At 35.6% G+C, this 13,467-nt stretch overlaps 1 protein-coding gene across 6 annotated transcripts in view; it reads right to left on the reverse strand.

Moving 5' to 3' along the window:
* Positions 1-8,054: 8,054 nt before the first annotated feature.
* The window catches only part of LOC127836302 (autophagy-related protein 16-1-like), a 39,091-nt gene continuing 33,678 nt past the window's right edge, over positions 8,055-13,467 (reverse strand). For all 6 annotated transcript variants that reach the window (XM_052362819.1, XM_052362818.1, XM_052362821.1 and 3 more), the window contains 4 exons: positions 13,135-13,308; positions 11,327-11,411; positions 9,940-10,086; positions 8,055-9,771 (listed from right to left, as the gene is read on the reverse strand). In XM_052362819.1, the coding sequence (XP_052218779.1) occupies positions 9,678-9,771; positions 9,940-10,086; positions 11,327-11,411; positions 13,135-13,308 (500 nt within the window). In that variant the 3' untranslated portion in view covers positions 8,055-9,677. The remainder of the gene's footprint in view (positions 9,772-9,939; positions 10,087-11,326; positions 11,412-13,134; positions 13,309-13,467) is intronic.

Consider the following 13,467-nt stretch of genomic DNA (forward strand, 5'->3'; position numbering starts at 1 on the left):
ACATAATTAACACTTATTTAAGTACACAGTTGTTCGCGTGCACTAGATATATTAATTCTGAAATGTAAATACTGTCAAAAGTCCTATTATAAGAAATAAAAAAACATACATGCTCAGCATTACGATTAAACTTGATTATTATGTACACGTTAAGACTGCACATTTAAGAGAGAACGACGGTCGTTGATCAAGGATTCTGAAAATATGGTCAAGAATACTACTGCAAAAATTAGAAAAAAACAACATGTTAAGCATTAAGCTTAAACGTTGGATATGTATGAATATATACATAATTAAGACTAATTTAAGTACACAGTTGTTCACGTGCACTCAGGAGTAAAAATGGAAAGCATAACGAATTAACTCAGTCCAATGTAAGTACATTGTTTCAAAATGCAAAATGATTATGTCTTAAATATTAAGTTTTACTGTTAGACTACATACTTTAGAAGTTAGATATATACGAACATTTTTATATTTAAAACCTTTTTAAGTCTAGAATTGTTCAAGTGCACTAAAAACAGTAAAGCATAACTTTTAGACTCAATCAAGTGTTAGTACATTGATAACAGATGCAGTAAGACTATGTCTTATATAATAAGAATTACGTGCACGATTAGACTGCACGTTTTATATTTAGGTGGATATATTCATAGTTAATACCTATTAATGTCCACAATTGTTCACGTGCACTAACAAACAGTAAAGCATAACAAATTGACTCCATTTAAGCGTATCCTACATAGGGGATATGTAGGGTCCGTCTACGGAGCCCACTGAGTCTTCGTATAACTGTAGTTGAAATACGTCATGTTTTGATATATGTGTTATATCCCAATGAAAGCAGCCCTTTAGAAACGAAATTGAGGGTCCGCATCGGGATGATTTTAGGAAAATGCGTTATATTCGATACAAATATTGAATGGGTGCGGTTATCGTGCATATGACACAAGCATAGTTTGTTATATGCATAGTTATGATTATGTTATTTAGTAATCAGTAAATAGGAGTGCCAATTACTGAACAATAATCTATACCGAAATTATCACCACTTAAGACACACATGCTTGAGTTACTACAGTAAATAGGAATGTCAATTACTGTACTATTAAATATACGGTAGATATCACCAACAAAGACGCACATTATTTTGACAATCGCTCTGGTGTAAGATGTACCGTAGGGGACTGATCAGTAAATTTCATAATATTTACCATATACTGTATGGATTTTGCAGCAAGGCAAAAGTCGATTGTGGACTGTTAAGATAACTGTGAGACTAGTAATTAAGTTAAGTAAAAATTGGACAAAATCTACTCAGATGTGTTCAGTAGCTGGATTTACCGTTAAACAGTACAGAGAAAACTATTTACGATATTAAATCACAATGAAAAAGAGTATCAAACGTCTAAGCAATATAACATGACACATTACACGTATACAGAGAAATAGTATTAGTTCATTTATTATTATTTATTTATTTATTTATGCTGGGGGCTATTTAATGAGAAATTAATATTTGTAAACCAAGTAATGGTAAAATAGTGTGTATAATGTAGGATGATATTAATTGCCATTTACAAATATTTATGGATTAGTAAGATAACATTTCAGAGATAACATGATTTCCACGTTTAACCGCATCGGTTAGGATCAGTTCACATCAACTTAGTTTATGTAAACTGTTCAGCAAGAAGACTGAAGACACGCGTTTTTATTTACTGCCATTTGTGACCGATGCGTATGACCGGTTGGCATTGGAACGGAGCTTGCAAATATGTTCAGTCGATTCAACTCGATGGATGACACGTTTGAGGTCTCGAACCAGGATATTTCCGTCGTGGGTCCATGCGCTTTCAACAAGTTTATCATGCACTTGTTTGCGCGCATCAAAAAACAATTCACTGCGAAGCTTTGTAAACGACTCGTTAATAAAGTTCCCTTTATAACGATCAGAATATTTGGCACGCGATCTCACACTGTGGAGTTTTTTCCGGGCTCTGTAGGACACAAACTTGACAATAATGTCCCTGGCCTTTTGACTGGAGTGTTTTGGCGGTCCTACTCGGTGGGAGCGATCAATGTCATCGATCGACAGTTCGGCGCCAAGGTCTTTCGCCATCGTAACTATAATGTTATCTATGTCCTCATCTCTGGCCTCCGGGATACCGGTGATACTTAGGCAGTTGCGGCGACTGTATTGCTTCGCTCTGTCTGCTTGGCACAGTAGCTCAGCTATCATGTTCTTGAGATGCTAATTTTCCTGTGTGAAGGATTCAATTCTGTCATTGAGTGAGGCGTTAATTCCAGTTATGACCTGTGGTATGAAAGCCTGTACTACTGAACGTACTATGTCCTCCAGATCAGATTTAAACAGTGCATACATATTTTTGGAGATGCACTCCAAGTCCGCTTCGCTAAGTTGGATTTGGTTGATGATTTTGCTATTCTGCATGATGTCAGAGTCAGAGATTTTATTTTTTTACTCTCTGTTTCAAGGTCAATACTAGAAGTGGATAGGTCACGCTTTTCAGGACGTTTTCCCAGTACAGGTGTTGACTGATTATTCATGTCGGTACTTTTAATTTTCACCAGTATATATCATAAGTATAGAACACGAGGTGCACGAGGTGCACGAGGTGAAACGAAATGTAGCGTTATATGCAATAACGGTAAAAGGTTTGTAGCTAATTTTAGCTGAATACTTATAATTAGTTGTCGTTTCGTAGGCCGGGCACCGGCACAACAGTACACATAGACATTTAAGCGCACATGTGAATTGTTTAATACCTACCGTTTTCATGAGAAATACAAAAACCCATATACATTTGTATTTAGAATATGCTTCTTTTCATTAATATCATCATATGTTTTAAATACTTAGAGTGGTAATTTAGTCACCTAAAACAATTTTGTTTCAACTAGTTTTACATATTCATTATGTATTATTTTTTATTAACTAAAACACATACTAAAATAACGTTTCTTTCTCACGAGCACCGTCTCAATTGCAAAGCTCATGGCGATACAGCATGCGTAATACAAGTTCATATTTACCTTATCATGTGAACTACACAACCATCGAATTCAATATCCCGACAACCAATGGTCTAAACAATCAGATTTCACATCTTACCATATCACCTGATCACATCTCAAAAAGGTGCAATACGCCATTAGAGCAACTCAACAGATTAAGTGTTGGTACATATTAAACCCTTTACCACTTAGGAACGTATTTTGACGCATGTGTAGTCACCTAGAAATTGAAATTAAATTACAGACCTTTCTTACTAAATTCAAATTTAAAGGCTTCATTTTCAAACCTTAAATACTGATGAGCAACAAATAGCATTAAACCTGAACAGACTGTGAGTTACTCGCAGGCTGTTCTGGGTTTATGCTGCACATAGGCATTTTTAATTTGCTTCTGAGTGGGAAAGGGTAAATCGGATAAAGGTTTTATTTGGTAAAAACATCGTCCGATTTTGAATAAGATCGTGCTGGCATCAAGTGCCAGTAAAGGCACTGATCAATGTTCAGTTATCATCTAGGTATAGGGAAAAGCCTGTACAGACATCGGACGGCCACCTGTACAGAAATCAGATTTTAAATGCGCCAGCATAAACTCTATTCCTCTTTCAGCGAATTCACTTTGCAATATTATACAATCCTGCATGAGGAAGATCCTGTAGGCTAAAATCAAATTACAGGAGCGCCATCCAAACATTTTTCGGTGCCCGCTTGTGTGGACTCTCCTTGTTTCCGAGGTAAGTCATCACCAGCCGTTCGATGCCCACTAAAATTTAATCGAGCAAAAGATATACACGTATAAAGCATAGCGGTTGTCCGAATAAACTTCCAATGCTTTACATAAAACGAGATGTGTGTGCACTGTTTATCCCCATATTCATGTTGAAGGGATGACTTAGACAAAATAACAGCAAAATGTCTCTTTTTGACGTGCTAAAAGCATTACAAATATGATGAAAATGGTATAATGAAAACCAGTTAATATAAAATAAAATTTGCAATCGCCATCATATTAAATGAATATTGTTGGAATATCGAATACCGATCACACTAAATCAAAATATACAACAAGATAAATAAAACACAAATCAGCAGTAGTTTTTACTCACGAAATATGTAGTCATGAAGACAGCGCTGTTTACCCTTACTTTGTTGTTTATGCATAACTTGTTACTCTATTAGTTAAAACGGTATCAATCAGTCTCTTACCTTTATATCGGTTTACAACACTCGTGCGCTTTTTGGCGTAGCTGTTTTACCCAGCTATTCACCTTATGCATAACGCCAGCAGGCACGAATGAATACATTGGACTATTTAAGGGCTGCTTCGAGAGAAATCTCGTGAAATTCGGCTGCATCACGGTGTCTGTGCGCAGCGTTAAGGATGTAACACTGTTTAATGTACGGAATTCCGGAATTCTCTCTGCATGTGAATATGCGATTTACAAGTGAAAACACACACACGCACGCACACACACACACACACACACACACACACACACACACACACACACACACACACACACACACACACACACACACACACACACACACACACACACACACACACACACACACACACACACACACACACACACACACACACACACACACACACACACACACACACACACACACACACACACACACACACACACACACACACACACACACACACACACACACACACACACACACACACACACACACACACACACACACACACACACACACACACACACACACACACACACACACACACACACACACACACACACACACACACACACACACACACACACACACACACACACACACACACACACACACACACGCGCGACCTTCACTTGTGATTTTTCTTGATTTTTAACTGTGGACAAGTATACATTTATATATAAATTGTTTATTAACATCGACTACATTTCCTTAAAAACGTGTATAGTCATAATAATAAAACCTTGTCATGTGCTGTTAATGTTTAATAGTTTTGCCTATCTTCCATCATTGACTTGGGGACGCTTCACATATTTATAACTTTCGTTTTATGCCCTCGGTAGGGTGACATATAGCATTTGAACTGTCTGTCCGTTGATATTTGGCATGCATGTGTATCTAATGAAGCTGCACATTTTGAGTGTTGAAAAGTCAAGGTCATCCTTCAAGGTCAAAATATAAACAAGGGCTGTTTGTAAAACATGCATGCCCCCCATATGGGCTGTCCGTTGTAGTGGCAGCCATTGTGTGAATACGATTTTTGTCACTGTTACTTTGACCTTTGACCTAGTGACCTGAAAATCAATAGGGGTCATCTGCGAGTCACGATCAATGTACCTTTGAAGTGTCATGATCCTAGGCAAAAGCGTTCTTGAGTTATCATCCGAAAATCATAATTTGCTATTTCGGGTCACCGTGACCTTGACCTTTGACCTTGTGACCTCAAAATCAATAGGTGTCATCTGCAAGTCATGATCAATCTACCCATGAAGTTTCATGATCCTAGGCGTATGCGTTCTTGAGTTATCATTCAAAAACCATTTTACTATTTCGGGTCACCGTGACCTTTGACCTAGTGACCTCAAAATCAAGAGGGGTCATCTGCGAGTCATGATCAATGTACCTATGAAGTTTCATGATCCTAGGCCCAAGCATGCTTGAGTTATCGTCTGACAACCACCTGGTGGACGGACCGAAAGACCGACCGACCGACATGAGCAAAGCAATATACCCCCTCTTCTTCGAAGGGGGGCATAAAAAAATACAATCCAAGGAAGTAATAAGCTTTACCTGCAAAATGATATATTGAACTTTTCTTTTTAAGCGGTGCAATAGAAGACATTGTGTTTCTGACAAACACATCTCTTGTTTACAAATGCTTCATTCTGCTGAAGGCGGTAGCAGGAACGTTGTATATATTCGACTAAAACACACGTTTCTGCGTTCCATGCAATTAATTGCATCATTTATTCAAGGGAGTTTCTTTGTCAGTCATTACGCTTGGCTCATTCGTATTTTGGTTGTACTTTGGTGAAAATCATTACTTGTGGTGAATTCGTGTTTATGTGTATTTATTATTGCTTTATTGTTGTTTTGACGATGAGCTGTATATGCTTAAGTAGTAAATAAACTCTCTGCTTTGTTCTGTGTTTTTCGGAGATAAATAATTGAAAATCTAAAGACAGACACATTATCGTTCTTTGACTTTATCAGACGTATAGGATACATGATTCATAACACATACATAATGCATTTCATTTAAATTGATAACAGTGTGACAATAACAAAGTAACACAAGTAACACATGCAGATATACATAAAAATAATTCATTATGAACACAAATCAATAAATAATTACCATACTTGCAAAAACACAGACTTGTATCATTAAATAAGACCTTCATTACACCCTTAATGAACTAATTACACTTGATTTCACTATAACAAAACTCATGAAAATATATCATTTGATAACAAATTACAAATAACAAAGAAAATTTTAAGTGATTAAATTTAAGTGATAATCATTAAATCATTAATGTGAAAAATAACTTGCAGTTGTATTCCAACCATAGCTTTGTCACAAACATGACCAATACCCCGCACCTCTTTGTCAGAAATGTTTAAGGGAAAATAACTCTGGAATGTGTGGATTACTGGGGTTGATAAGTGTCTTGCACATACACACTTCATTTGGATAACATATTAGGTTCCAAGTTAATCTCTTGATAAATTTGGAAGCATTTCCCACCAAATATTTACACAGACTGACTGACAAACTGATAGACTGAGTCCTATATACCCTTCCCTTCCTGCAGGGGTATAATGAACAGTGTTCTTGGTTTCAAGTATATTCTTTAATGCTTAGTTTTAGGGATAAGAGAGATAGTTGGGGACTATAAGTCCAGACATAATCAAGTGTGACAAATAAATGCAAATAATTGAAACATAAACTGCATGTTTATTCATTATAAAATCTCCAACATTCCTTTAAATATATAATATTCAAGAGATTATCTAAACCAAAACGATTTTTTTTCAAGAACAACAAGGTCAATAGTTGCAAAAAATCTTAATTAATTTCTTAAATACTTTCACTTAATATTACATTTTACTAAATTAAAATTGTTGGTCTAGTGTATTAATTTACTGGCTAAACTCATTTGTTCGTGAAAGATATTTTGGAAAATAACATCCTGATTATGATTTAATAAAAAAAAAGCTATTTTCATACAAAGCCAAGCCCAATTTGTTGAAGAGGTTCAAATGCACCTTTAGATGCCCTGGCTATATCTGCGTGAGTATTTACCCATCCACAAACACCAAATTGCATGTCTTTTACTTCCATGGTTTATCACATGATCTCATGATGTTATTGGATTATTGTTCACATACCTTGTTCTGAGAAAACTGGGCATAATTCATGTGCGTAAAGTGTCGTCCCAGATTAGCCTGTGCAGTCTGGCTAATCAGGGATAACACTTTCTGCTTTTATGGAATTTCGTTTAAAGGATGACTGCAAAGGCTAATCTGGGACGACACTTTACGCACATGCATTATGCCCAATTTTCTTAAAACAATACACTTACATTTAAGAATATTTCACGATTGTGGTGTTTATATGGGTTGACAATCAACAAGTGCAGTACAGCCCACTATAACACCAACTTAATGTACAATAATTATTCCAGTTATTATGATATGATCAAACAAGAGCACCACATAACGGGTGCCACGCTCGGCTGCGAAAGCTTGTCAGAATTTTTTTATATTTTTTTTAGAGGTCACAGTGACCTTGACCTTTGACCTAGTGACCCAACAAGAGATGTGTTTGTCAGAAACACATGCCAAATATATAAAGTGGCTATGTTTAATATTGAATAATTTTCTCCCTTTTTAAAGCTTATTACTTCCCTTAAATCTGTATTTTTTACCGTAGACCGTAAAGGATGGCCTTGACCTTTTACCACAATGTGTTTGTCAGAAACAGAATGCCGCCGACTGCGCCGCTTTGATTTATTTTTAACAAAAATATATACGTGGGCAGGTCAGATACGTATGTCCATTTAAAGCTTATTACTTCCGTTTACTTTGTTTTTTGCACCCTAGACCTTGAAGGATGATGTTCACCTTGAAATTTTACGACTCAAAATGTGCAGCTCCATGAGATACACATGCATGCCAAATATAAAGGTGCTATCTTAAATATTTAAAAAGTTATGGCCAATGTTAAGGTTTGAGCATGACGTCTATGGCGGACGGCGAGCTGGCTATGACAATAGCTCGGGTTTTCTCCGAAAACAGCCTCGCTCAAAATTAAACAAATGTGCAAAGATACGCATTAATACATAGCATAACATAGGTGTCCTGTGCGTGTTTAAAAATAGAATGGGTTTTCTGAAATGTCACTTTGAACATTACAAATATTTAGGATACTTAACAAATACAAGTTGTCTTATTTCACCACTGTTCAATGCATAAACTGGGAAATATGGAATTCCTATCAAGATGCTTGTGTTTTATTTAAAAAGACCCCACTTATTTAAGTCAGATTACTTATAAATATATAAAACCATAAAAGAAACACGTTTAACATTTGCCTGATAATTTATGGTTATATAAGACATGTAATTACAAAAAATGACTTTGCCAAGCACCATCTGCATGCACAAAGCAAAGTTTACCCCCTTTTACAAAGTTAATTTGTTTATGTGGAACTTTTCCCCTTTTCGAAACTATTTACTTGTACTAGTAGTACTATACTGGCAGTCAGTTTACCACTCACACTTTATCTAGGATAGCTGGTTTACTTGTACAGAGTGCTCATAATTATGCCAGTAACTAAAAGGTGGCATTGGCTGGTGATCAAACCCGCTATCCTCCATTTTGCAGTCCAGCCCTCAACTAACTCAGCTAGCTAATTTAAAATACTGAGAACAGTATTACATGTACCGATATATTTTCTTTTAAAATCCTGATGATAATATTGAACCATTTCCACGCTTCAAATATTACTTCTTCCCCATTACAAAATATGTTTATGTTTAAATTCACAATAAGCAAATTTAATTGTCAACAATAACATACATTTTTCTAACAGTAGCTTCTTATTGCAGATTAAAGTCAACTTTAAATTTGATTCCATGAACATTTTAATAAAATTACATTGCCACATAGCGAGTATCCATCCGCACAAAAATTAACATAAAACTTGATTAAAGAAAATGAAGTAGATTTGACTTAGTTATACTATGTATGCAAGTTATTAATGTATTGCAGTAATTATTTGCTGGCAACTTGCAACAATTGTCAACATAAAAGAGATAGCCTCAGGTGAAATATTAAGATGACCTTTACATGTATGTTGATGTCCACCGGTAACTTCTACATGTGCACTGATTACCTCAAAAAACCTCTCCTTTATATCTCTGACCTCACATGATCTTTTGAAATAGGTCACCTGTGCATGCAAGCAGCTGACCTCAGAAGACCTTGAGCAAAGTTGCCGTGACTTCATATGACCTCCACGTGTACAAAGATGATCTTAGGAGATCACATACATAGTAATGACCTCAATTATCTTTGGCAATAGCTGCTCTGTGCAATCACAAAGCTGACCACCGATGACCTTGACCCAAGTGCTGTGACCTCTACATGTCTCCCCACAGAATGACCTTCTTCTGTTTCTCTGAGGTGAGGATGAATGAGCCGGCCGGGTGCCATGAGCAAGCAAGGATAGAGTGCCTAGAATCATACAAAACAATTTTATTCAAATAATAACGCTTGATACGTTAATTGATTTTGAACGGATTTTTAATGAGTCAGCTTTGATGGTAGCCACTGGTAAGTGGGTTTTTCCGAAAAACAGCCAATAAAGAAGTAAGCCTATTATAAAATGGAGGAGATTCTTACGTATGCTCTTTGAGTGTTTTTTCCACTTTGCCTTTCTGGATGTTCCAAATGAAGAGCGTTCCGTCCTGCGACCCTGCCGCCACGTACGTCCCGTCAGGACTGAACACTGCTCTCGTCCAATCAGATGCAACCTTGAAGTTCTCATCACTGAAATGAATTCAATAGTTTCGTACTTGAGCCTTGCTTTTGGTAAATGGGTCTGTATGCATGTACATAAAGTGTGGTTTTATGGTATTTTCACTTAATGAAGTCTCTTCTTTGCAAAAATCGAGTTTGGACGGAAAGTGCTGTCCCTGATTAGCCTGTGCAGACGACACAGGTCCAGTTTTCTCAAGTGTTATATTTTGTATTTATTTATAGGTGAAGTCGATGAACTTTAAGTCAATTAGATAGGTCTCCATGCAATTTTATAAACAAAGTTTCATAAAGATAGGTCAACGCAAACTGGGAACTGCCTGTTTGACGCCGACTGAACACCTGCCTGCCATACCCTTATTTAGTAACCAGGATTTTCAACTGTGTTAACATTTTACCACTTATATACGTATTTTGACGCATTTAAGTCCCTTAGACAGTTAAATTTAATTTTTTTACTAGATTTAAGTTTTAAAGGTTTCATTTACAACTCTTTGTAACTGTTGAGCAGCAAACAGCATAAAACCTGAACAGGCTGCAAGTTACTTGCAGGCTGTTCTGGTTTTATGCTGGTTGCAAAAGCCAGTTTACTTTGCTTCTTACAGGGGAAAGGTTAAAAGATAAGATATCAACACGAAACGAATATATTTTGGGATTAAAAAATCTTATGTTAGACAATATTGATAAGTAAGTCAAAATACCGGTCGTTATATCAGTTTAAACATTCATATTATATTATATGTACATGAAAATAACAAGTTACACATAATTTGTACATAACACTTTTTTTCTCAGGTATATAAAAGTTAATGTACTACAGAAAAAAGTAAATAACACAAACTGTTCTATAATAGGCGTCCAATTTTAACATTTGAGGATAAATCATAAGGGAATTTTTGTTGTTTTGTCATTTTGTCAAAGTCCTTTGTTTGATGTCCTTTGATGTTATATACAATATTTTAGAAGGAGTTGTAAAATGTTGTTGTTTAAAGAGTTGAACAAATTAGATCCAAAAAGACAAACTTTGTCTATATTGGAAATTGATCAGTAAATATTATTGATGTATCACTCGTGAAGACACAGGGTAATCTGGGAACACATTTTACACACATGCATTACGCCCTGTTTTCCCAAACAGCAGCTCACATATTTTATGCTGAAGAAACACTATAGCAGATGTGTTTCCCAATTAATAAATATATTCTTGATTGACCAAAAATACTACAGTAGTTCATTTTCCTACATTACCTACCATAGTGTGTTGATAACCTGGTTCTGTCGGAGGTCTATGACTTTCAACGTGTCCTCTCTAGTACAGGCAAGTAATGACATTCGATCTGAAATCAATCAGCAAACTTGAAGTAGTAATGAAGGTGAAAATAATAGGAGCTGAGTGTGATTATCCTTAGGTATATTAAATAATAAGTATGTAATCCTTTAGTAATACTCCCATAATTGACATTTTCACATTTCGCCTTTATCAAAACTATGAACAAAATCTTTTAACTACATTTTTACATCTTTAAACAAAATCATTTCAAATAATAAAGTCCAAATCTTATTCAAAACAACAGATAAATCTTTTGACCAAAATTTAACTTCTTTTATCAGCACATTACAAATAATAAGTCCAATCTTTATCAAACAAATTGAAAAATTATTTAGACTACATGTTTACATCTTTTACACATGTCAAATAATAAAGATGCCAACACATAAATAAAATTAGTATAGTCAAAAGAAGAGAATTGTTAAAATGGGAATAAAACAGCAATACAAATATTTGAATTGCTGATAAAATTGATTTATTGAGTATAAAGATTCATTATATATATATTCCCTCGCCATAAGGAAGTATTCAACTGTGTTGATACTTTCTTTAATGTTAACACTGTCCCCTTCATCTGTAAAAAAATGCCTTTGTTTGAATAATAGTGAGGTGGTTATATATATATCAAAAGTTCTATGAGAAGGTCTACTTCTGAACCGTTTTAAGATCGACAGCTTTATTTTAAGAACCATCTATGAGGCATTTTCATAAAAAAATTGAATCTTAAAATTTATCACTCAATAAACATTTTACAAAGTAAAATTCACATGGTAAGTTCTTACGCACTTATAAGAAATTGCTAAGATTTTGTTTCCTTATAATTATAAACGATTTCTTAGTTTCCTATCAACGTTTAAAATCTTTTCTTAAAATTGCGTTTGAGGTTATTCGATCATAAAATTCAAGCATTATGCTATAAGTATGCCCTGTCTTTGTAGGTGTATAAATAGTATCATTATAAAAACTTAACCAAAATCCAATATTTTAACGACCCGTTACTGCCTGGCTGTCACAATGATTAGTACATGTGCTCCTCACCTAGGTTACCTGGGTTCAATGCCCGTTCCTGGAGGAATGGTTTATTGTTTAAACTTTTTTATTTTAGCTTGATTACCTTAAAATTACTTACAACTTATTTGCAATACTCTCCAGTCCGTTTACTTGGCCTAGAACCAGTATTTGGTGTCTTTGGGGGGAGATCTAAGAATGCTCCCCACATGAGGATCAATGCCCTGAACTCCTGGTTGCTAGGCAGACACCATATCCATAACAACACGACAACCCACTCCCCTCCCACATTGAAATCTTTTAGTAACCATAATGGCATCAAATGGCTGGATATTGCCAGTATTACTAAAAATTAGTCCAACCTTTCATGTGTATAGTAAGTTTACCCATTCATGCCTAGCGTCCTGAAAAAAGGACATTGCAAACAGCGTAGACCCAGATGAGACGCCGCATAATGTGGTGTCTCATCTGGGTCTGCGCTGTTTGCTTGAAGGAATTTCTGTAAGAAATATTCTAAAAATAGAAATAAATATACCAGACATCCCTAATTTCGGAAATAACTTGATCCAATTTAGAAGGATGGGAAAGTCCACTAGGCATAAATGGGTTAATAAGGTAAGAGTGCTTGGACACACTCCAGATCTACACATTATGCAGCCTAATGTGCAGAAGGACCTCATAAACTTAAAACATTTCATACAAACACATAAACAGCCTGTTACCTGGGGACAGAGAAAGGGAGGTAATTCTGCCTTGGAGTCCAATCTCATTGCTGGTGTTATCTGACCTCGTGTCCCAGAAGCGTATACGCTTGTCAAAATGGCCACTGATGATGTGAGTGCCATGCAAGGTCACAAGGTCATTGCAACTTGACCCGGCAAATATAGTTTTTGAACCTTAAGTTAAAAAGTAATGCACTTTTTCAGTTTAAGTTACTTGCCTAAATTGTTTTGTAAATTTATATTATCTTTTCAAAAGGGGTTTCACAAGTTTAATGATAGCATAAGTTCAATAGGCATTTATTTTGAGGTTTCCAGGCTATAAATATACATTCA

This window comes from Dreissena polymorpha, chromosome 6, assembly GCF_020536995.1.
Source record: "Dreissena polymorpha isolate Duluth1 chromosome 6, UMN_Dpol_1.0, whole genome shotgun sequence".
Lineage (NCBI taxonomy): Eukaryota > Metazoa > Mollusca > Bivalvia > Myida > Dreissenidae > Dreissena > Dreissena polymorpha.